This window comes from Carettochelys insculpta, chromosome 2 (genome assembly GCF_033958435.1).
Source record: "Carettochelys insculpta isolate YL-2023 chromosome 2, ASM3395843v1, whole genome shotgun sequence".
NCBI classification, from domain to species: domain Eukaryota; kingdom Metazoa; phylum Chordata; order Testudines; family Carettochelyidae; genus Carettochelys; species Carettochelys insculpta.
The window spans coordinates 147,879,569-147,904,379 of NC_134138.1; the positions used below are offsets into that span (position 1 = coordinate 147,879,569).

Genomic DNA, 24,811 nt, shown 5'->3' on the forward strand with positions numbered 1-24,811 from the left:
GAGAAGTCATCTTCTGCTCTGCTCCACTCTGCTCTGATTAGGCCTCATTTGGAGTATTGCATCCTGTTTTGGGCACCGCATTTCAATAAAGATGTGGAGAAATTGGAAAGGGTCCAGAAAACAGCGACAAGAATGATAAAAGGTCTAGAGAACGTGACCTATGAAGAAAGGCTGAAAGAATTGGGCTTGTTTAGTTTGGAAAAAAGAAGATTAAAGGGAGACATAATAGTGGTTTTCAAGTATCTAAAAGGGTGTCGTAAGGGGGAGGGAGAACACTTGTGCTGCTTGGCCTCTGAGGATAGAACAAGAAGCAATGGGCTTAAACTGCAGCAAGGGAGGTTTAGGTTGGACATTAGGAAAAAGTTCCTAACTGCAGGATGGTCAAACAATGGAATAAATTGCCTAGGGAAGTTGTGGAATCTCCATCTCTGGAGATATTTAAGAACAGGTTAGATAAATGTCTATCAGGGATGGTCTAGACAGTACTTGGTCCTGCCATGAGGGCAGGGGACTGGACTCGATGACCTCTCAAGGTCCCTTCCAGTCCTAGCATTCTATGATTCTAGAACATAAATTCAGAATTGATAATTACTTTTCTCTAGTTAAAAATAATTACATTTTTCTGAAATACAATGAAATAATTTAACTTAATTTTCCATTACAGAGCACACCTTCAGTAGCCTCTGGGTTGCAGCTGAGTTACCGAACATTTTTCCTATCTAATAGGGGCTGACTTACACATGTAGAGCCGAAGCTTTTGTTAAACAGGGAATTGAGCAAATTCAAGAATCAGACCTCATCATCCTGCACATCTGGGAAGAATACTGCTACTAAGCACACCATAGCCCATAGTATTGGTCAAAAGATGGGAAAGGAGAATGTTTGAGAAAATTTGAACTCGTTACCATTTTTGAAACTTGGCAAATGTTCATGGGAATGTAAAAATTACTCTAAAAGGAAATCCATAGTGGTTTGTGGTGAAGAGATATTACTGGCATACTGAGTGAAGTGGCTCATAGGTGGAGTACCAGATGGTCAGAATGTTCATAGTAAGGTTGTTTAGCTGAACTCCTTAAGACAAGTACGTACTCTTCCCTGACTTGCAGTCAGCGAAATAGGTTGACGGGGAAAAAGATCCTCCTAAAACACAGGTATAATTACTAAATTCATTGAACTTAAATTAAATTCTAACGTCAGAAATATGTTGTACCATTGCTGTTGCCCTTTTACCTTAGCTAATTCAGTAACATAAAGAAACATCTGAAATGGTTTGAAAAATGTAACTGATTGTATATATGTAGGTGTCGCAAACTTCCTCGTGCTTTAAAGGAATGGCAGGCATTTTTGCACCTAACGAAGACAATTGATGAGTTCAGTGAATGCTGCCCTTTGCTTGAGCTTATGTCAAATAAGGCCATGATGGCTCGGCACTGGAAGAGGATTATGGACCTCACTGAACATAGTTTTGAGGTGGAAAGTGAGACCTTCAAATTGAGGAACATCATGGAAGCACCTCTGCTGAAATATAAAGAGGAAATAGAGGTATTTGTTAGAATGACACAGAAATGACCATTTAATACTTTTAAAGGCCTTCTAATGACCTTAGTGTGGCATTTTTCATAGTAGTTAAATAGAAGTAATCTATAAACCTGTCAGCAACTCTCATGTCCTCAAAACTGCACTAAGGTATTCTTTCCAGATGCTCACCTCACTCCGGTTTCCCTTGAATTTCATTTATGGAGTAATGAAGCATTAATACAGGGTTAATACGTCAGTCATGCAGAGACTTAAAGATTGCAGTGGGTCCCAGCAAAGGAGTTAAAATTTGTACAGATTACTTGCTTTGCAGTAATGAAGCTTTTGAAAGAACATTACTGAGCTGGCCATCCAATCCCTACTACTCGTGTATACAATGGTGAAAGATGATCTTGAGAAACTGTAAGTTGGTAGATTTATGTAGCCATGCAGCCTTTCGTATCCTTACACTGGAGTTAAACAGCTGGTCTGGCTGCTGGGGATGAGCAGAACAGCTCTCTTCTGTCTCATTTAACTCATCTGTACATGCATTGCAATATCAAAGTTGCATTTTTTCAGGTGTATTAATTTTAAGGTGAATATGGGTAAAGATGCTGCCATTGTTTTTGCACGTGTAAAGTATATCTGCATTCTTTACACTTACCAGTTTATGTTTAGCTGTCAAGCTTAGCTTATACTCCTGGTAAGAGAGGGTAGTGGAACGGAGATGCTTGAGGCTGAGCTAAAAGAGCTACTCATATTAACTGGCTGTTTATTTACTAGGATATTTGCATCAGTGCAGTAAAGGAGAGAGACATTGAACAGAAGCTGAAACAAGTGATTGCTGAATGGGACAACAAAACTTTCACCTTTGCTAACTTTAGAACTCGTGGTGAGCTGCTCTTGAGAGGAGACAGTACTTCAGAAACAATTGCTAGCATGGAGGATAGCTTGATGGTTCTGGGCTCTCTCTTGAGCAACAGGTAATGGTGTGTTTTTGTGAACGGGGAAATTCATCGTTAGCAAAACAATTTGGCTGGTTAGGCAATGCAGCCCATTCTTACGTAAGAGGAAACATTAGAAAATAAATACAGAAAGACTACTAGTATGTTAGTGCTAAACATTTCCCTTCTAGTACAAATGAAGGCCCCATCCTGAAAACTGCTTGAGGCAGGTGGTCAGTTTTACCCTTGCAAAGGCTTGTTGATCTCAGCAGGACTCCATATAGATATAAACATATACCCATGGTACAGGATTGGAACTAAAGGTTGAACAATTTTTTTCACGTGTGTGTGTACATCCCTCTCCTTCTGGAGACCTAATTGCATTCACTGAAGTTCATATATCCTTTCATTATCTTCTCATATGTAAGCATTTGTCCTGTTCACAGGAAACAGCTAATCAGTGTGAAGTTTTGCACACTCAGGCTATATCTATGTTACAGCACTCTTCTGAAATATCTTCCAGAAATATCCTCTGGAAGATTGTCTTTCAAAAGAGCACTCCCACCCACAAAAAGCGGATTGATATTTTGATCCACTCTTTCAAAAGATTAATCCACCCTTGTGAAAGAGCTCAGGCACACAGCTCCAGCTGCTCTTTTAAAGGCACAGAGCAGGAAACGCCACGGCTGGGGTTGCATGGCTGCCAGGGCCTTCTGGGAGCCTCAGCCAGCTGCTCCCTTAAAGGGCCCCTCCTCAACACCCCCTTCCTGTACACGCCTTGCCACAGACAGCACAGCAGACCATGTTGGAGGGGCCAGATGCCCAGTCTAAAATCATAGAATCATAGAATTCTAGGGCTGGAAGGGACCTCAGGAGGTCATCTGGTCCAGCCCCCTGCCTAAAGCAGGATCAAGCCCAACTAAATCATCCCAGTCATGACTATGTCAAGTCAGGACTTAAAATCCTCTAGGGATGGTGTTAGCCGATGGTTGGGGTGAGATACCATGTGTGCCCTCACTTCATCTGAGTCTTTAACTGCTAGGACAGACAGTCCCTTCGCAGCAGGCAGCCAGGGGTGGCTGACGGATGCCCCAAGGTTTTAACACCTGAGTCTTTAACTGCTAGGACAAAGTCCCTTCGCAGCGGGCAGCCAGGGAGGCTGATGGGTGCCCCAAGAGTCTGCTCCTTGGAGGCAGCACGACTCAGTGCTCAGCTCTCAGTACGCCTTACTAGTGACCGGGCTAAAACAGCTGAAAAGCAGCTGAGTTCTTTGTTTGTGTTTGGTTTGCACAGTAACAGGAAGAGTCAGGTTAAAAACTTAACCAGTTATTTATTTGTTGACTAAGGAACTTAACTCTTATGGTTACAAGATTACAAGGTTTGTACTTCCCTTCTTTAGTTACCAATAGCTAACATATAACAATTCATAGATCTATTATTGAATGTGCACAAAAGCAAAAGCAATACACTTAACAGGTCTTATTCTCACCCCTGCATTACCCAAAGTGGTGTGACCAGCGTTTTCACGCAGTCCCTCGGGATGAAACAATACAAGGAAAGGGTGTTCTCTGGGACCTTGGGAGGCAAAGACCCTCCTGACCAGCAGGTACAGGTAATTGAAGCTCAGTTAGAGGGGACTGCCAGGCCCTACTTTATACCCATTGGGTCACGTACGCTCTTTCTTATCTCAAAAGATGCCAATTGAATTAGATCGTCTCGTGACATTAGTTCTCACAGGGAGTTCAAGGATCTAGTTCGCACCTGTGAGGTGGAGATAATTTTAGGGCATTCTTTCTTTATGGGCTGGAGGTTTCCTCATCTGGGCCATTTGTGTGGGCGGATCAACTGATGGTACTAACCAAGGGCAGCCTGAGGCCCCGGCTGTCTGTTAGGCCATTTGTCTCTTCATTTCTGCTTTTGGCCCATTTAGGGTCGTTATGTTGCAATTTTGCTCCGGAGCATGAAAAGACTGTGCCTGAGATAAGCACATCTGTGCTCTCGGGCATTCCAGGGCTGAGCTGTTTCTTTTAACCCTGTGGTGCTCTGAAGAACCTAGGACAGACAAGATGGAGAAGAGCAAAAAGGGGGGACTCTGTCTGGCTACAGATGGAGAACTCATGGCTCAGCTGGAGAATGAAGGACGAAACCTATGTCCTCCCCACAGAAGCTCCCATTCAGGGATGTCACCATGCCCCTGTACATGGTGGCCAACGCCACCTACCCCCTGAAGCCCTGGTTCATGTAACCCTACCCCGGCCACCTGGACAAAACACAGGATTTTTTAACACACAGCTGAACCCTGAAGTGTGCATTTGGGTGCCTGAAGGGCCAGTTTAGGTGCCTCCTGACACACATGGGAGCTTGGCCTGCACAACGTGCCTGCTGTTGTGGGGGCATGCTGTGCTCTCCACAACATGATGGAGAGAAATGGTTGAGGTCTTCACTGGGGGTGGGGGGATGCAAAGGCCCCTTTTTGCCAGCTGCACAGGAACAGGATGACAATCAAGGAGACCCTCTGAGAGGCTTTAGCATCCTCCCCCAGTCACTCCTTCACCATAACTCCCCATGCACATCCACCACTCACCGCTCCCCCACCATTCACAAGGAACATGTGGATTGTGAAAAAATAAAGTTATATAGAATCATAGGGCTGGAAGGGACCTCAGGAAGTCATCTTGTCTTGCCCCCTGCTTCAAGCAGGATCAACCCCATCTAAGTCATCCCAGCCAGGACCTTGTCAAGCTAGGACTTAAAAACCTCCAGGGATGGAGAATTCACCACCTCTCTAGACAACATGTTCCAGGGCTTCACCACCCTCCTGGTGAAGTAGTGCTTCCTGATATCCAGCCTACTCCTCTCATTCTGTAACTTCAGACCATTGCTCCTTGTTCTGCTATCTGTTACCACTGAGAACAATTTGTCTCCATCCTCTTTAGAGCTCTCCTTCAGGAAGCTGAAGGCTTCAATTAAATCACCCCTCACTCTTCTTCTCTATAAACTAAATAAGGCCAAATCCCTAAGCCTCTTCTCATAAGTCATGTGCTCCAGCCCCTTAATCATTTTTGTTGCCCTCTGCTGAACCTGCTCCAGCACATCCACATCCTTTTTGTACTAGGTGGCCCAAAACTGGACTCGGTATTCCAGATGTAGCCTCACGAGTGCTGAATAGAGGGGAATAACCCCTTTTCTAGATCTGCTCACAATGCTCCTCCTAATGCACTCTAATATGCTGGTAGCCTTCTTGGCTACAAGGGCACACTGCTTATTCATATCCAGCCTTTCGTCCACCATAACCCCTAGATCCCTTTCTGCTGTACTGCTGCTTAGCCAGTTGGTCCCCAGCCTATAACAATGCTTGGGATTCTTCCGTCCCAAGTGCAGAACCCTACACTTCTCTTTGTTGAACCGCATCAGATTTATTTTGGCCCAATCCTCCGATTTATCCAGGTCACTCTGGATCCTATCTCTACCCTCCAACATATCTGGCTCTCACCCTAGCTTAGTGTTGTCCGCAAACTTGCTGAGAGTGCAATCCAGTCCCTCCTCCAGGTCTTTAATTAAGATGTTGAACAACATCGCCCCAGAACCGAGTCTTAGGGTACTCCGCTTGAAACCGACCGCCATCCAGAGATTGTTAAAGTCTTTACTTTAATGTTTAAACCTTATGGGCAGAGAGAACCATGCAGCTAACTGTATATGGTTGAACAGGGGTAACTATGTACATTGGTGAAGGCATGGGATAGAGGGCAAGGGCATCTAAACTTGGAGAGGGGATATGGGATAGGGGTGGGGAAACCTCAGTCCTTGGAGGGGGTGGAGGGCCATGAGCCACTTTGGCCATAGGAGTCCCTACTGCCCCAGGGCTGGGGTCCATGCCAGGTCTGGGGTGGGGCCAGGACCACGGGGAGGTAGAGGTGTGCGGGGGGAGCAGTGGTCTTGTGCTGCAGGAGGGACACGGATATGGTAGGGCTGGCTCAGCGAAGCTCACTGTGGCCGCAAGCCAGTGTCCAAATGTGGGGAGGTCGGGTAGGAGCAGGGAAGCAAGGGCAGGGGTAGCCAGGGGGTGTGGTGGGAGTAGCAGTGGCAGGTGTGGGAGGCTGGGCCAGGAATGGCCTGGGTGAGGGTGTGCAGTGCCACTGCTGCCTCGGCCCAGGCCTCCTGCCCCTAGGCCACATTGGCCCACTCCAGCACCAGCCAGTCCTATAGGATGGCATTTTGCTGGCTGAGGGCGGCTGTGTAGGTGGCGTTGCCTTTGTCCCATCCGTGACAACGTGGTCTCCGGCTGCTGACCTGCCTGAGCACTGGTGGTGGGGGTGGCCTGGCCCTCTCCGCAGCTGCTGGTAAACTCCCCAACTCTTGGATGCGACTCAGATGTCACAGCTGTGAGGACGGAAGGGGAGAGGGAGATGGGGCATCAGTCCCGTAGCCCAGCCTCAAGGGCCATACGCCCCACCCCCTGTAGGCAGCCCTCCCTCTGCCCCCTATTTGATGGCCCAGCAGCCCTGGGGGATGCTGGGCACTGAGGGGTCTCTGCATGAGTGGGGGTGGGGGTGGGCCTGGGCCCCCCCGGATGTGCAGCTTATGGTGCTGTCCACGGGAGTGAGTGCTGAGTGCCACCAGTGGCCGTTTCTACAGTTTGGGAGGTACAGCTGTCTGGGGTGTGCCCCAGTGGGCCAGTAGTCGTGTGTCTGGCCCATTTCCAGCTGTGGTGGAGGTGGGTGCCACCTCCCCATGCCCTGGGGTTTGGGACACACTGTGTACGTAGCAGACAGTCCCTTGGGGAGGTCTGGGGAGGCCCTGCTCAAGGGTACCTGGCTTGATGGACCTGAGCAGGGGATGGTGATGACCAGCACCCTGTTGCTGGAGCCCTGCTCCACCTCCTAGGTCTGTTCCCGCTCCAGCTCTGACTCCGGGCGGGTGGTTTGGGTCAAGGGTCCAGGCTCTGCCTCTGTCTCTGGCTTGGGCTCTGGCTCTGCTGCCATGAAGTCCAGCACTATGAGGGGTTGGGCAGTGTCCTTGGCCCCAAGGAGGCTTTTAAGCTTCTGGAAGTAGGGGCAGCTGGTAGATCCTGCCCGAGTGGCTGGTCTGCTCCTGGCCCGGATGTCGGCCTACTGCATCTCCTTCACCTTCGACCTGACGTGCTCCTGGTTGTGAGTAGGGGTGGTATCCCCAGGTGGCCAAGCCAATGGCCAGCCAGGCAAAGGCAGGGGCATTCTCCTGCTTGCCTGTGGTCTCTCATAGGACCTCCTTGTCTCACCAGAGCCCAAGAAGGTCCTGCAGCTTGGGGTCTGTCCAGGACAGGGCCCTCTTCTGGGTTGCTTGGGTGGGGTCCTTTGAGTCCTTGGCCAGCTCACTAGTGGGTCCATTGGGGTTATGGGACTGCTGGCTGCTCACCATTAGGTTCAGGGGTTGGTCTGTCAGCTCCATACATAGCTGCGAGGGCGTGCAGTAGAAGGCTCATGCCTTTGCTGCCAGCATGCTCTCAGCTTTCTGCCATGGGGTTTCTGGGTTCCTGCATCTTTAAATGCGGCCGGAGGTGGGGAGCATAGATCTCTGATACCTCTGGCCAGGGTGTCTCTATGCGCCAGCTGGGTGGCACCAGGGAGGACTCCTCTTTGGAAAGAGCTGCCTGCTGAGAGTCTATTCATGTTTTCTTTCAAAAAATTGTTTCGAAAGAAGGCACTCTTCCTGATCCGGACTGGAAGAGCACTTCCAAAAGAAGCACCGTATTCTTTTGATTTACTTTCTAAAGAGCAAATTTTGTGTGTAGGCACTCTGCGCTGTCCTTCAAAAGAGCCCAAGCTTTCGAAAATACTTTCTAAAGAACTTGCTAGTGTAAAACCAGCCTCAGTGACATATTTTTATCTTAAATTTTTCAAATGTAAAATGTTCAAAGATAAGGTTCATTGTAGATCCTTGTACAAAAAGGAAGTGGACTGTTATCCACTTCTAGAGGAATTTTTCTTTGATGGAAAAGTTGATTTCTTGCAAACCAGTCTGGATTTCCATATATTATGACAACTCAGCAATGAAAAGTAGCAATGATGTAAGAGTCAGGGGAATTTTAGATGACTGGCTGCTAAGGACATATCAATTAGTGAGAATGTGGCTATATGATGGTGTTTTCTTGGCATTTCTAACACTTTTCAATCGGTAATCTGTTTTCAATCTTTTTCTGTAATGCACAGGAAAGACAACTCACATTTCATGTGTTAACTTTCATTATGTAAGCTGCAACAGGAAAAAAATATCAGTAAAAACATGGCTGGCTCTCCAATGTCCCTAAAATTGTTCACATTGCCTATATTTATATATCTAGGGCTTTTGAAAGATTCTGGATCAAGTCCTGATTTCCTTGCTCTATTATTCTCATTGGTGTCCAATGACTACTAATGAGCAAGAATTGATCCATGAAGAAAGTGTATAATAGTGGATGCATATAGAAGACATTAAATCAGTTTAGTGAATTACATATGGGTGTATGTGTGTGAGTACTATCCAGATTACATAGGGCATTTATTTTCTCCACTTAAAGTGTCTTGTATTTCTTGGGGCCTAAACATACTTTTAAAAAAACATACTTTTCTTTTTTAACTGTAGTAACTTTATGCACTTTTTTCAGGTACAACACCCCATTCAAGGCACAGATCCAAAAATGGGTACAGTACCTTTCCAACACAACAGATATAATTGAGAACTGGATGACAGTGCAGAACTTGTGGATTTATTTAGAGGCCGTTTTTGTGGGTGGAGACATTGCAAAGCAGCTTCCAAAGGTTTTTAAACAGCTACTTTCTTTTAACTCTGCTAAATACACAATAATTAATTTGAAAAATGACTGAAGCATTTTCTAGATCTGTAGGTTTCAGCATTGCTACTTCGCTATCTTGATACCCTAAGGTCTTTTTTAACGTGGGCATATGGGTGAGGTTTGTGAAGAGAACACAGAAAGCTGGAATTCATTGTGAAGAAGTACTAGATAGGAGTTTTGAACGATGATGTGATAATCTTTGCTCAGGATCTTAAAATGATGGATCTTAGTAAAATTTCTGTTGAAACAAAGGCATACACAAAACTGAGAAGTGAATTTTGGGTATCACATCTGGTGCAGTTTACATTAACATGAATTAGGAACTTTATTTCTAGCTTCCTCTCATCATATATATCTTTAAAGTGATAGTTTATAGCCGCGTCTACACGTGCACGCTACTTCGAAGTAGCGGCGCCAACTTCGAAATAGCGCCCGTCACAGCTACACATGTTGGGTGCTATTTCGAAGTTAACATTGACGTTAGGCGGCGAGACGTCGAAGTCGCTAACCCCATGAGGGGATGGGAATAGCGCCCTACTTCGACGTTCAACGTCGAAGTAGGGAACGTGTAGTCGTTGCGCGTCCCACAACATTGAAATTGCGGGGTCCTCCATGGCGGCCATCATCTGAGGGGTTGAGAGACTCTCTCTCCAGCCCCTGAGCTCGATGGTGGCCACGTGGAGCGGCCCCTTGAAGCTCCCTGCCCCCTCCCTTCCTGTGCAGGAAGCTGAGAGAACATGCAGGTGGCAGCCCAGACACGCGGCCAGCCTGCACATCCCTCAGCCGCGACAGACACCCCCCCCAGCTGTGATGGCCGCACGCCAGCCCCCTAAGCGACCCCAGGGGACCCCCCCCAAGGGGAGCCAGGGCTTCCAGCCCAGCAGCCAGGCGGGGAAGCAGCAGCGGGGCCCCTCCTGGACGGAGGCCGAGCTTCGGGACCTGCTGGGGCTCTGGAGCGAGGAGGAGGTGCTCCAGTAATGGGGAGCAAGAGGCGGAAAGCAGATGCGTTCGCTCAGCTGGCCAAGGGCCTGGCCGCCCGGGGTCACCCTGCCCGCATTCCGGATCATATCCGGAGTAAAGTGAAGGAGCTGCGGCAGGGTTACGCCCGGGCCCAGGACGCGGCCGGCCGATCTGGGGCCGCCCCGTCACTTGCCCCTTTTACAGGGAGCTCAGGGACATCCTGGGCCCCCGGCACACCACCTCCCCTCCGGCCACTCTTGATACCTCGTCCGAGGAGCCCCAGCGGGCCCCGGAGGCAAGCCCCACACCCCGTGAGCACCGGAGGAGGAGGAGGAGGAGGAGGGGGAGTCCTCCTCCAGCGACGCTGGCCTGAGGATCGTCCTGCCATCCAGGAGCTCCAGCTGGGCGTCCGCCCCCTGGGTGTCCCCCGACTGTGGGAGTGGACCGTCAGGTATGTACCCCCCCCCGGTGCACACCCCCGGGGTTGAGGGGCGGGGGTAATAGATATGACCAGGGCCTTCCACATGCCCAGATGACCATGGCCCCAAGGACAGCAGTGGCATGTCCCTCAGAAGAGTGCATCAGCCCCTGCACCCCCCCGCCCCCCAAGCACGACAGTGCCTTGCCCCATCCCCGGGGCTGGGGGGAGCGGAACCTCTAGGGTCCCCTGGGGGTAGGGGGTCGGACACCCAGCAGCAGCAGCAGCATGTGATGGAGTGGGGGGAGTGCAAATGCGAGACTCAGGCTAGATATGAGAAACAAGCTGAATAGCTCCCAGTGCCTAAGGATGACCCTGGGGCTACAACTGGCAGGTTACACCTCTGCCCTGAACAAAGAGGAGGGAGGAGCCGAGCTGGGTTTGAATCGGGGGTGGCATTTGTATATATTCCCCCCCCAGTTTTGAGTTAGTTTGTTGTAAATAGTTTGTATATTTGACCCCTGTTACAATGCTGATCCTTACCCCCCCATGTAAATAGTTCTCCCCTTCCTTGTCTTCCCCTTTCATCTTATCCCTATTTATAATATATATATATATATATATATATATATATATATATATATATATGTTAGATTTTCTCTGTAAATAGTTAGTCTTGTTGATAATAATAATAAGAGTTCTAATAATAAGAGTTCTAAAGATATTTGAGTTGACGAACAACTGTCTGCTTTTATTTACAAGAAAAGGGGGGGGTGCTCTTGGGTGCTCTGTGGTGTGGGCGTAGGGGCAGGGAGTGTTGTGGAGGATGGCGGGGAGGGCAGTGGGGGGCCTGCCAGCGTTCACCCTGCGGCCTCATCAAACGGGGCCCTCAGGGCCTCCTGGACCTGGGTCGCTTCGGGGTCCACCTGGCGACTGGGGGCAGCGGGTGGCTGCACATCGGCCCTGCCGGCCTCCACAGCCCAGCCCTGAAAGAAGGCCTCCCCCTTGCTCTCCACGAGGTTGTGGAGGGCGCTGCACACGCCCACAATCTGGGGGATGTTGGTGGGGCCCGCATCAAGGCGGGTGAGGAGACACCTCCAATGCCCTTTGAGGCGCCGAAATGTGCGCTCCACCACCTGGCGCACGTGGTTCAGGCGCTGGTTGAAGCACTCCTGGCTGGCAGAGAGATGGCCCGTGTACGGGTGCATGAGCCAGGGCCGGAGGGGGTATGCCGCATCTGCGATGACGCAGAGGGGCATGGTGGTGTCCCCCACAGGGATCTCCCACTGGGGGATGTAGGTCCCCGCCTCCAGCCGGCGGCACAGGCCCGAGTTCCGGAATACCCGGGAGTCGTGGGTGCTGCCAGGCCAGCCCACATAAATGTCCAGGAAATGGCCCCGGCTGTCCACCAAGGCCTGGAGGACCACTGAGTGGTAGCCCTTCTTGTTTAAGTAGTGTCCTCCACTGTGTTGCGGGGCGCGGATGGGGATGTGAGTCCCATCCAGAGCCCCAAAGCAACTGGGGAAGCCCAGGGTGGCAAAGCCCGCAATGGCAGCATCTGGGTCCCCAAGCCTCACGAGCCTGTGGAGGAGCAGGGCGTTGATGGCGCGGACGACCTGCAGGGGAAGCACATGGGAGAGCACCAATGAGGGGTGTGCAGGGTGTGTGTGGCCCTCCCCTGCCAGGGCTGCCTCCCCCCCCCCCCTCCAGGGCTGCCTCCCCCTCCACCCGTGGGTCCTCTTACCTCCATGAGGACAGCCCCAACGGTGGCCTTGCCGATGCCAAACTGCTGGCCCACGGATCGGTAGCTGTCTGGAGTGGCCAGCTTCCAGACAGCGATGCCGACCCGTTTCTCCACTGTGAGGGCACGTCGCATGGCAGTGTCCTGGTGCCTGAGTGCGGGGGTGAGCCACTGGCAGAGCTCCAGGAATGTCTGCCGGCTCATGCGAAAGTTCTGGAGCCAGCAGTCGTAGTCCCACTCTCCGAGCACCAGCCGCTCCCACCAGTCAGTGCTGGTGGGGTAGCTCCACAGCCGGCGGCGGGAGGGGGTGGGGTCGGGGTGCTGCAGGGTTGCGGGTTGCGTCCTCCTCCCCTGCGGGCAGCTGCTCCTCTGTGGCAAGGAGGTGCTCAGCTGCCTCCTGCATGGCATGGAGCAGGGCGAGCACTGCTCCTGCAGGGGCGGCTGGGTGGACCTCTGGCGGCTGCTGCTGCTGCTGCTGGGGGTCCATGACTGCGTCGCTCGAGGTGTGCGTGCCTATGGCTCTGCAGACCGCCTGCTGTGCAGGCTGTGTGTGTCTGGGAGGGGCCCTTTAAGGGAGCGGCTAGCTGTTGCCCCAGAAGCGCTAGTCAGCCCTGTGACCCTGTCTGCAGCTGTTCCTGGCACCCTTATTTCGATGTGTGCTACTTTGGCGTGTAGACGTTCCTTCACAGCGCCTATTTCGATGTGGTGCTGCGCAACGTTGACGTTGAACGTCGACGTTGACAGCCCTAGAGGACGTGTAGACGTTATGGTTCATCGAAATAGCCTATTTTGATGTCGCTACATCGAAATAAGCTACTTCGATGTAGCGTTCACGTGTAGACATAGCCTATATGTATTAAAATTCAAAAGAGTGATTATCTGTCTATTGAAAGTAATGTTTTTATTTACTTTTTTGCATTGCGTTACTACAATCAAAATTCATCTTGCATTTGCACATCTTGTACCACATATTTCATATTTAAATTAGTTCCAAGTATAAATTAAATAATTAGGAACCACAGGCACTTGTATTTTAACAAATAATTCCATTATTTTGATGCAAAACAAATGTATCTTTAGCAATTTCTTTACAAACATCAGCACAGCAGATGAGACATAATGAAGTCGTATGAAAATGGCAAATGATGAAAGAGTGTGTGTGTGTGTGTGTGTGTGTGTGTGTGTGTGTAGGAATTTGTTGTACATTGTCTCATTTTAAAATAGTATATTCATGTAAAATCACATTGGCTAATAAATCTGTGAGCCATCTGAGTTTCTGACTGTTAATTTGTCTCTGAAACTTATCTGAAGTAGATTTGCCTGTGGTACACTCTGGCTGTGGAGTAAAATTTTGAAAAGTAAAGGGACTTTGAAGTAGCCTGGGCACTTGGAAGTACCAGCAGGTTAGTCGCGGCTGCACACACGCTGGTACTTCAAAGTTTGCTGCTTTGAAGTTTCTGCGGGGGGAGAATTAGCTTAATGAAGTGCTGCGTATGCACCAGAACACTTCATTAATAATCTCCAGTCATACTACTTACCATGCTCCCTTCGAAGTTGGAAGCTAGTGTAGACACAGCCTCTAAGTACCACTGTTGAGTACATACTAAAACTAGACTGAGTATTATGTGGAGTGTATAGCCGAGAACATTACTGGTGGGGAGGTAAAGTAAATTAAATAATCCAGGAGACTTTTTCATGGTTAGACTGGTAATTAGTCACTAATATTTCGTACATGTGCCCACTTACCTTTCCAACTGAGAAGAACATACAGTTCTGCTGCGGGTCTTCCTCATCTAACATTTCTCCTACTATCTTTAATATTAAAATTAAGATTATTTTTTGGAGAGCGAGAGGACTCTGGGGTGCTGAATTTCAATATAGTTGATCTAATTGCTGGCAACTGAGCAGTCTTGCTTTCTACCTTGAGGAAGGGTTAGCAGGGAAGGGAAATGTTGCATTCAATGCCAGAGCCTGGAAAACGAAATGTAAAACCTTTTACAGAGCAATACTTAGCCTGTATTACTCTTATGAAAGTAGACATTCTGTGGGGATAGTTAGCAAAATCTGAGTGGTCAGACATTGGTTTTAGCATCATTCGTGAATTTACAATTCATTCTATCTGAATTGAAAAATCTCGGTTTTATGTAGATGACCTGCTTCTCCCCTACCCACATCTCTCCTTTTTCCCCACAGGAAGCCAAGCGTTTCTCTAACATAGATAAATCATGGGTGAAGATCTTGACACGGGCCCATGAGATGCCAAATGTGGTCCAGTGCTGTGTTGGAGATGAAACCCTGGGACAGCTGTTGCCACACTTGTTAGAACAGCTTGAAATCTGTCAGAAGTCACTTACAGGGTAAGACTATTAATACGGCACAAGAAGAGGAGGGGAAGGAGCACAATCATGGGACCAGACAACAGGAGAATCCCTTCAGTGCTTTTCTCTTGCTGTGGGTGCAGGCCTTTTTTTTTTTTTTTGTTCTTGCATGTAAGGTAAGGATGCAAAAGTTAGTCCATAACTTTCAAATGACAGAAACCCAACACAGACGTCATTAGCAAAACTGTAATAGGGTGACACTCAATTTTCACAAGTACCCCATTTGATCGAGTGCATGTGCCTGCACTTGCTCTGTTCTTCAGCCATTTCAGCTGCTCAGCCCTCCAGCTGAGTCACACTCTGTGCCACTACCCCCTTCTGGGGTTTGCGCTTAACAGGACCCCATCCTGGTTAAGTGCCCTAAGCTAGTGTGCCTCTGTTTCTGTCACGCAGGTTGTTTCTCGTTTGAAGAGAGTGGTGCCTCCAGGGCTACCCCTCATGGAGACAGTGTCTGAGTCATTTCACAGCTGTTCTTCTAGCTCTCTGTATGGAGCACTATTACCCATTTCCTTCCTCCTACGCTCCCAGCATATCATGACCAGGCAACATCCTCCCAGTTCCTACTGAGGTTTAGCAGGTTTTGGGGATGGGGGCTGATCCAGGCCCCAGCCCAGGGACCCTATAGATAACATCCACCTGCTAAGTCCGTTTTACATATGCCAATTCCCTGAGCTACTTCCCCAAGGACCTGCCGTATTCTTGTCCTTACCTCAGGGCTCTATCAGTAACTATTGACAGTCCACAGTCTCTCACCAGCCGTCTACTCAGAGCTTTCCACAGTGCTGGTGTTCCCTCAGGCAGCCAGCCGACCCTGTTTTTCACTCCTGGAGATCTCCTGCAGCACTGAGTTGGCTCTGGTCCTGCAGCTCCTTTCATAGGGCCTTCCTGGCCCCTGATTGGCCACACTAACCTCCCTTGGAATGCTTCTCTCTGGGTTACTCTTCTGGGGCATGGTCGCAGGCCTCCAGCAGGGCCTGGTCCACCCTGTTACAAACACTTCTAACAAACGCAGCCAACTTCAGCAAGCTAGAACTGCACTCTTAAATTTTAATTACAATTCTGAGAGACCTGTAACCTCCACTGGTTATGTGCAGTGAGATCAGCTCTAATACCAAACAGTAACATCAAAGCAGAATCTTAACCCACAAGGGCACAGTGGGTCTGAAGTGCTAATGAACTGCTTTTTATCACTAATGAAAACTGCATTGATGTGTTGTGTTGAGAACACTTTGGTTCCCCCATCGCCGAATGGATAAGATGAAGCTTACCCTATGAAGGCAGTGCTGAATAAATTACCACCATGAATCTGTTTTCTTCTAAACTCAGGTACTTGGAGAAAAAACGACTTTCCTTTCCTCGGTTCTTCTTTGTGTCAGACCCGGCTCTCTTGGAGATACTCGGCCAGGCATCGGACTCTCACACAATACAGACTCACCTGCTGAATGTTTTTGACAACATTAAAACTGTCAGGTTCCATGAAAAGGTGGGCTGTGCTCTAATCTTGCCACACTTGTCTTGCAAATGTGCAAACAGTGCACGCCATTTGTTAAATGCAAAGTTATAGGGGTAAATGTTCCGTGGGCCAGATACACAAGAGATTTAGAGTGCGCTAGTGCTGATGAGATTTTTCCTTCTGAAGGCTTGGGTTCCGAGTGTTAGCTCCTGTGACAAAGTAATTGTGCATAGAATAAGTATGGTAGCTCAGAAATTCACACCTGTATTTTGCTATAGGAACATGACTTCAAGTTAGTGGCTTTAAACACTAACATTTTCTTAAGTTTTGTAAACAAACCTGTGTCATGGAAAAGAGAAGCTTATGTTCTATTACAGTATCTTCACTGCATTTCCAGTGAAAAAGAACTAGCTTTCCACAAACATGTGCCCAGTGTATGTATGACATTTTTTGGTTAGAAATAATTTTCTCCCTGTCTAAATGGTCCCCTCCGTGATATCACTTGCAAAACTTAAAAACAATCACTTTCAAGCCCAGGGGTTAGAAAACAGGCAAAACGAGAATGTCTGTCTTGTATTTTTTATGAAGACAGACCTGTAACGGCCAAATATTCAATGTCTGGGACAGTTGGCTGCTGAGTTTGAATTGTAGGTTATTTCCCATTTCCTCCCTCTTTCAAACAAAGCACACTTTTCTACTCAAGGTAAATAGTATCACCAGTTCACTAGTCATGTTCTGGGGAGGTGTGTTGGTGTGTTCCTAGAGCAGCCCTGGTGGTTATGAGAACACTGGGACTGCAAATATGCCCCCCACTGGGAATGTACAGTATAAGAAGTCTTTTTATCATCTGATTTCACTCTTAGCAAATCTCTTAGAGGTAAGGGAGCAGTGAGAAACTCTGGTTTCTGGTGGGGTAACTTAAAAAAGTGACAGCGGATAACAGGAGTGCCAGTCCTATTGCTTTGTGTACTGAAGACCATCAGTTACTTCAAAAATCTCTCCTGTAGATTAAAGATATATTGGGATTAAGGCACTGTGAATTAATACGCAGGTACGGATTTGGCTTTTGACACTGTGACTGATTGTGTGGCTTTGGGCAATTTCCTTAACCACACAGTTCTTCAGTATCCCACTCTTGGTCTGTTTTTAGTTTAAGCTTCAGGAGTGCCCTTGTATAGTATCTATTCTAGGTCATTGGGGTATCTAGGAACGAAGATAAAAACAGAAGTGAAACTAAATACGTGAGATCATATTACAGCCTCTTATTCACTTGTGTACAGGTTGCACCTCTCAAAACCAGCAACATCCATCATCTGGCAGGACCATGGATGTTACTGGATCAGAGAGCCCAGCCTGGAGGTTGCTATGAGAAGGGTGGGTGTCAGGGAGCCCAGGGACAGGGGGGCTGGCAGCCCTGTGCAGTGGAGGTCTGGGGCTTGTGTCCCTGGTGCTGGCTCCCCAGGTGGGGCTGAAGCCAGCACCCTGGCTGGAGCTGGAGCCAGCATCCCAGCTTCCTGGCCCGGTCTGGAGCTGGCAGCCTGGCTCCCCAGCCGGAGCTGGCAGCCTGGCTCCCCAGCCAGGGCTGGGCCATGCCTCGGAGGGGCCACAGCTGGGGCCTCAGCCAGGCAGGGTTGGGTTGGCAGCAAGTAAGGAAGACCTTAGGGCTGGAGGTGGGGTGAGGCCCAGGCAGGGGACCTCCCCTCATGGGCAAATTCCCTCATTTGGGAGGGATCAGATCCTGAAGGTGCTGGTCAAGGGAGGTGCAACTTCACAGAACACTACAACGGGAAGGGACCACGAGAGGTCATCCAGTCCAGTCCCCTGCCCTCCCGGTGGGACCAAGCACTGTCTAGACCATCACTGTTAGATGTGTATCTAATCTGCTCCTAAATATCTCCAGTGATAGAGATTCCACAACCTCCCTAGACAATTTATTCCAATGTTTAACCACCCTGATAGTTAGGAACCTAAATTTAGTATTTCATTTAGTATTTAATTTAACCTGTAGTAAATTGAAAGTTTACTTCAGTTATTGCTAAAACAGTGTGAAAGGAAACCCTGGTTCTGGATAAGCCTTACTTGGATCATAGTGGATTACTTACTTGGATTATGTTGTTATTGTAGCTCCTTTGTTTTGGCAGGTACAAGCTGAACTGTTCAATAAATCACCAGAATTTAACAAAATTAATTGTGTTTTGGAGATACTGGAGAAATTACAGACTCATGACAATAATCTGTATATTACGATTGTTTTTGGTTTCAATTAGATATATGACCAGATTCTGTCAATTTGTTCTCGAGAGGGTGAGACAATTGAGTTGGATAAACCTGTGATGGCTGAAGGTAATGTGGAGGTCTGGCTCAATTCTCTTTTAAAGGAATCCCAGTCTTCATTACATACTGTCATTTGCCAGGCAGCAGTTACTATCCAAGAAACTGGATTCCAGCTGACTGAATTTCTTTCTTCTTTCCCAGCACAGGTGAGCTTATTAAAAAGGGGGAGGAGTTGCTGTCACATGACTTTGTCATTTTTGGTCCCTTCAGCTTTGGTTGTGTTGAAATTTGCAGCCAGGTATAGAAATGCAGAACTTCAGTCAGTTAGTCTTTCAGTATTTGCTCTCACCAGTTTTTAATCCTGTGCAATCCAGATATTCAAAATTTGACACTGTAAAAAAGAAGCAGGCATATGTTAATAGATAAAATAGTCATCACTCTGACCACAGGGAAAACTTTACAAGAACTGGGTTTTAGGGTTATATACTTGTTACTTGTCATCTACACAAAAAAGTCTTAACTTCTTTGTGCTGTTGCTTTCCTGTGCAATAAAAAAGCTAACACAATGCTTTGTAAAACATTTTGTGATCTATGACTAAATAGCAGTATAATAGTGGAGAAAATACATGTGAATGAACCACGATTAAACAAAATACATTGTCCTCAAATTCATGCAGCTCCAGTTGATTTTTCAAAAAGTAACATATTTGTACACTAATGAGATCTAGACTGGAGATATGAAGTATTCACTGATTGTAGTTTTACTTCCCTGATGAAGGGATGAGTTACACCTTTTAATAAATTCTTAAGTATTTAATTTTAATAAATAATGTATTAAATAGTAGTAGCAAAGCGTAAGTATGTACTCTAAATGAAAAGGATTTCACAGAGCATACTATTTGTTTTTCATAAGGTTGGGTTGTTGGGGATCCAAATGATTTGGACACGAGACTCAGAAGAGGCATTGATTAATGCCAGATATGATAAAAAAATAATGGAGAAGACAAACCAGTCTTTCTTAGACCTGCTGAATACTTTGATAGACGTGACAACCAAAGACCTCAGTCCAGTGGAACGAATTAAATATGAGACACTGATCACTATACATGTTCACCAGAAGGACATCTTTAATGATCTGGTAAGTGTTCAGCATACTGTCACAGTACTATATTGACATGTGACTCGGTGACTGCTGAATATGGCCTATCTAACATTAAAAGGATATGCATGCCTACATGTAGTGTTTGATTCTCCATTTCATGCCTGTGACATGTGTTGATGGGATACTGTGAGGAAGCTTTCACTACTGCAGCAAAGGCTATTGTTGATCCCTGGATAAATTAAGAGTTTTGTTACTCCACAAGTATTAAAATAATTTTGAAATTGTAAAAAAGGAATCAGTTTGGCTACTATACTTCAAGATTGTAAGGAAAAATAGTGGCAGACAATAGATAACTTCTACTACTTGGTCATGTTAAAAATAGGCCTTACTTTTGCAACTGCTGGCATGGGGGTTTAAGTGTGTATTACCACTGATATAATTTCAGGGTTGGGACAAGATTAAACACAACCAATTTGCATAAAGGGAAACAGACCAAGATACTACTCCAGATGTGTGTCAATTGACAATCAGTGTCTCTGGCAGTCTCTGGAATGATATTTTACCAACTTCTATAGTATATGAATTCTTCATCTGCATCTGGCAAAGTGGGTCTTTGCCCACGAAAGTTTATGCTCCAATATATCTTAGTCAAAAGGTGCCACAGGACTTCTCATTTTTGTGGCTACAGACTAACACAGCTACCCCTCTGATTCAAGTGTTCTATACATTTCCAAATGCAATTGTAGCTATGTTCTGTGGAACATCACCTGAGGTTCTAAGAATAAATTGAAAGGAGCTACCATAAAATTTCATAATGGACAGGAGACAGAAATAGATGATGCCAAATTCACAGTGCTAAACCTGAAACGAAGGGCCTAAATTTCCATCCAGGTAGTCTCTTCACACTGCTTAAGTGGTCTAAAGGGACGAGATCCTGTGGGGAAGGCTGCTGCAGTTCACTGTTGAATTGGAGGAATTTTGAGTGGTATCCTAATCTGGTTCTTGGAGATCTGCTTGCTTATTGTGCTGTATAAATGCAAAATGCATTTTTTTATTAGTTAGCTCTGTTGAGGATTTTCTTCTTTTTATTTTATTTTCCTAGTGCCGTATGCATGTCAAGAGCCCCAAAGACTTTGAGTGGTTGAAACAATGTAGATTTTACTTTAGTGAAGACTCCGACAAGATGATGATTAAAATCACTGATGTGGGCTTTACATACCAGAATGAATTCTTAGGCTGTACTGACAGGCTTGTCATAACTCCTCTCACTGACCGGTAACAAAGCTTGATGAATTATCCTAATGGTCATAGTTTTTGGCTTTGCAAGACAAGGACTGTCTCAAATTTTGCTTATTTGTAGCCAAATTCTGTCTTCATTTATGTCCTGTTCAGTCTTACCTTCAGTGAGTTTGCACGATCTGGGAATCAGGGCATAGTTTTTGTTCTTTTTCTTTACAATACGTAATATCTTTTAGAAATTCACGTGTACTTTATATACTGTATTAGTTTTTATGTTGGTTGATTTGTGAGATAAAACGGCTATGTTATTTAGAGGAAAGTTAACACAAGTTGTCTACTTTGGAAAAAATCAGAATAAATAATTGAGTTAAATTCCATATGACAATATCCATGAACACTGCCCAGATATAGTCATAAGCTTAATTTCCTGTTGTCCACTAATATCTGAGAGCTGACCTCTACTGAAGTCAGAGTGGATCTGCTTGGATGTAGGGGCCCATCTGCCTGAGTGTAGTCTGCTCTGGCAGGATGAATCCTGGGTGAACCCAAAATAAGTCATATGAACATCTCTATTTTTGCTGTCTCAAACATCTGCAAGTTCTTTATTTGACATCATTATTGGATCAATTGCATTGTATTTGCGTAAGGTCGTATCATAGATTTATAGGAGTGAAAGATGAAAAGATGAAATACTTCTTGTTGCCCTGGAGGAGAATACAGTAGACCCCCGACTTATGTGTGGATTGTGTACTTGTGCAACCCTGTACAAGTCAAATTTTGTGTAACTTGGGGGAGCCAGGAAACTGACCAGCACAGCACTGCTGGCCAGTTTCCTGTGTTCTGTGAGTGGTGGGCAGCTGAGAGCCTGGCTCTGGGCTGCCTATCGCTCACAGGAGAGGGGAAACTGACTAGCAGTGCTGGGAGATGGCTTCTGTCAGGGGCAGCAAGAGTCAGGCTGCCGCCCCTGACAAGAGCAGTTTTCCTCCTCCAGTCAGTGGCAGCAGCTGAGAGTCAGGCTTTTGGCTGCTGTCAGCGACAGAAGCTGGGGAACTGACCAGTGCAGCAGTGCCGGTCAGTTTCCCCTCTCCTCTGCCTCGCCGGGAGCTGGCACCTCGCTCTGGTCTGTCCGCCATACATGGGAGCCAGGAAACTGACCTGTGCTGCTGTGCGGGTCTGTTTCCCAGCTCCCCTGAGTGGCGGGCAGCCTGAAGCCAGGTGCCAGCTCCCCGCCACTTAGAGCTGTGTTAACCTGAGATATATGCAACTTGAGTGCATGTATCTTGGGGTTCTACTGCAGAGAATTTTTTTTCACCTTAAATATTGCCTACTTTGTGAGCCACTTCAGCTGAAGTAATTTGAGCAACTGGGCAAGTTAAAATGATTTGACACCGGTATTCTGAAGCTATTGTCTGTTCCTTCCTTGTAAACTTCCTCTTACTATTTAACATCCCCCTTGACCTTCTCCCCTGTTGTGTACAGACTGAGATAAGAAGGTGGCTCTGAAGTGGCCAATGTAAAGCTCCAAAGACCGCTGATAGGGGGCAGCTTTCCTCAAATAAATTGAAGGATGTTTCTCCCACAGCAGAAATGCTAATGAAGTTTGGTATTTGAAGGCGATCCTTGTGCTGGAACTGGGTCTCAGATCATGCTGATTCGTTTTATAGTTAGGCCATTAAGCAGACATAGGTAGCTGAACAATGCAGACAGATATATAAAAACAATCTGTTTCCATGTAGATGTTACATCACTTTGGCTCAGGCACTGGGAATGAACATGGGTGGAGCACCTGCTGGACCTGCAGGGACAGGCAAAACAGAAACTACTAAAGATATGGGGAGATGCCTTGGTAAATACGTAGTAGTCTTCAACTGTTCAGACCAGATGGATTTCAGAGGGCTAGGAAGAATCTTCAAAGGTAAGCATTATCACACTTAGAAATCCCAAATTGAGACAACTCTGTGTAAAACAAGGCCTAGTACACACTCAAAAGTTATGGTCTTACAGCCAGGGTGTCCAACCTTTTTTCATTGCGGACCACAAAGCAATTTTTTACATGTTCTGGAGGCTAAACACAAAATAGCCCCAAACCACCATCATTTCTCCAGACTTAAACCCCTCACAGGCCCAAACTGCCCCCCACAACCCAGAATTAACTTACCCAGGGATCCCGGCGCTGCTGCCCCACAGAGCTCCTTCACCAGGCCATCTCCTCTTCACCTTGGATGCGTGACTCCCCCCAGCCCTCCTTGCAGCAGGGACAGCACCCAGTGCCCTGCCATGCTGAAAGAATAGGACTCAATTTAATTGTTTTAATGGCTGGATCCCTCCTGCTGGCCATTAAACCAATTAAATTGAGTTCTACTCCAGTGTTTGTCAACCTTTTTTATAAAGTACACCTTTTTCAAAAAAGAAGTTCTCACCCACAATTTTCAGACATGCACACTCCCCAATTCCTCCTCCCCTCCTCCAGAGTCAGGAACCCCCAGTGCCCCACTGTAAACCAGTCTCCCCCTCCAATCCCCCACAGCCAGGGACACCCAGCTCCCCCCACTTTATCCAATCCCCCCTTCCTCTCCTCTAGAGCCAGGCACCCCATCTCCCGACTTTAACTTAATCCTCCCTCCCCCAGAGCCAGGCACCCCCACGTCCCTGCTTTAACCCAATTCCCCATCCCCTGGAGCCAGGCCCCCCCCCCAGCTATCATCGAATTCTGGTGACTCACCAGAGCCTCCACTGTCTCCACCACTACCACCATTGCCGCTGCCAGGCACTTATTCCTCCAAGCACTGGGGAGGGACACATGCGCAGAGCGACACACAGCACTCCTGAGTATTTTACTGCTGAAAGAGCTGCATGCGGCTGCCTCACGTGTACCCCCACTGCTTTTCCCTGCCCCTGCCATGCTGTGCGGGAGCTGGAGGAGCAGTCAGGGGGCAGAGGTGGGAGCTGCAAATGGCTCCTTAAAGATCCACGTGCGGCTCGGAGCCACCCAGCCACCTTTTAAAAATATGAGGGCACGGGGGCTGAAGACAGAGAGTGCAGTGTGTGTTTGGAGTCACAGCAGTGGGTGAGGGTTACAGAGCAGGGGGATCATAAAAAGGGGTTGGAAGGTCTTAGGGGGCTTAGTGGGGATCGCCACAGTGACAAAGATGGAGCTGGTCCACACACACACTGAACTCTCTGTCTTTAGCCCCTGCCCTACACTGTCCAGCCCTGGCATCTCCTTGCAGAGGTCCAGGTTGTGGTTCCTGGCCCCAGCATCTCTAGGGTCAGAGCTGTAGCTTTTGTGTGGGGAGGCACCTTCCCACACTCCAGGGGAGGCTAGGGCTGGGCTCCTTGCTGTGGGGATATCCCTTTCCCAGCCCCAGCATGAACTGGGTTGGGAGGATGAAGTCCAAGTCATCCCTGGGACAGCAGCAGTGGGGGCATGACAGAGCTGGAGCTAGGGCCATAGCTCCTTTACTTGGCCCTAACAAAGCACTGGTGGGGACGGAGCCAGAGCTGCGACTTTCTTCCCCAGCCCTGGCCCAGGAGGAGCAGGGAGGGGCTGGAGCTGTTGCCATGGCTGCAGCTTTTTTCCCCAGCTTTGGTGCAGCAGCAGCATGGGGGCTAGGGCCACAAACATATCCATGGTCCCAGCACAGTGGCAGTGGATAGATCAGGGCTGGTCTTCCACATTCTGGGGAGAGCCGTTGGGGAGGCCTGGCCTGGGGGTGGTGGGTAGGGCAGGTTTCTTAGCCCCAGCATGAGTTTTGGCGGTGCAGGGCTGGGTTTTTTCGCCACAGCATCTCAGGGGGTGTGTGGGATTTGCAAGCGGGGGCAAGATGCTGTGGCTGAGTGGCACAGGAGGGGTGGAGGGGCACTTGCCTCTCCTGGCAGGGTGGAAAGCCCATTCTCCAAGTGGTCTCTGTTTTCCTGCTGCGGCTGCCCTTAATGGTCACTCTGTAATATGGCCGTTTCCTGCACTTGCTGCCCC

At 47.8% G+C, this 24,811-nt stretch overlaps 1 protein-coding gene across 1 annotated transcript in view; it reads left to right on the forward strand.

The window, feature by feature from the left end:
• Positions 1 to 24,811, forward strand: part of DNAH5 (dynein axonemal heavy chain 5) — a 318,634-nt gene that overhangs the window by 157,428 nt on the left and 136,395 nt on the right. The window contains exons 28-36 of the mRNA XM_074985958.1: positions 1,302 to 1,542; positions 2,299 to 2,498; positions 9,082 to 9,235; positions 14,583 to 14,746; positions 16,094 to 16,250; positions 18,488 to 18,700; positions 19,408 to 19,632; positions 20,699 to 20,871; positions 22,572 to 22,750. Of these exons, the coding sequence (XP_074842059.1) occupies positions 1,302 to 1,542; positions 2,299 to 2,498; positions 9,082 to 9,235; positions 14,583 to 14,746; positions 16,094 to 16,250; positions 18,488 to 18,700; positions 19,408 to 19,632; positions 20,699 to 20,871; positions 22,572 to 22,750 (1,706 nt within the window). The remainder of the gene's footprint in view (positions 1 to 1,301; positions 1,543 to 2,298; positions 2,499 to 9,081; positions 9,236 to 14,582; positions 14,747 to 16,093; positions 16,251 to 18,487; positions 18,701 to 19,407; positions 19,633 to 20,698; positions 20,872 to 22,571; positions 22,751 to 24,811) is intronic.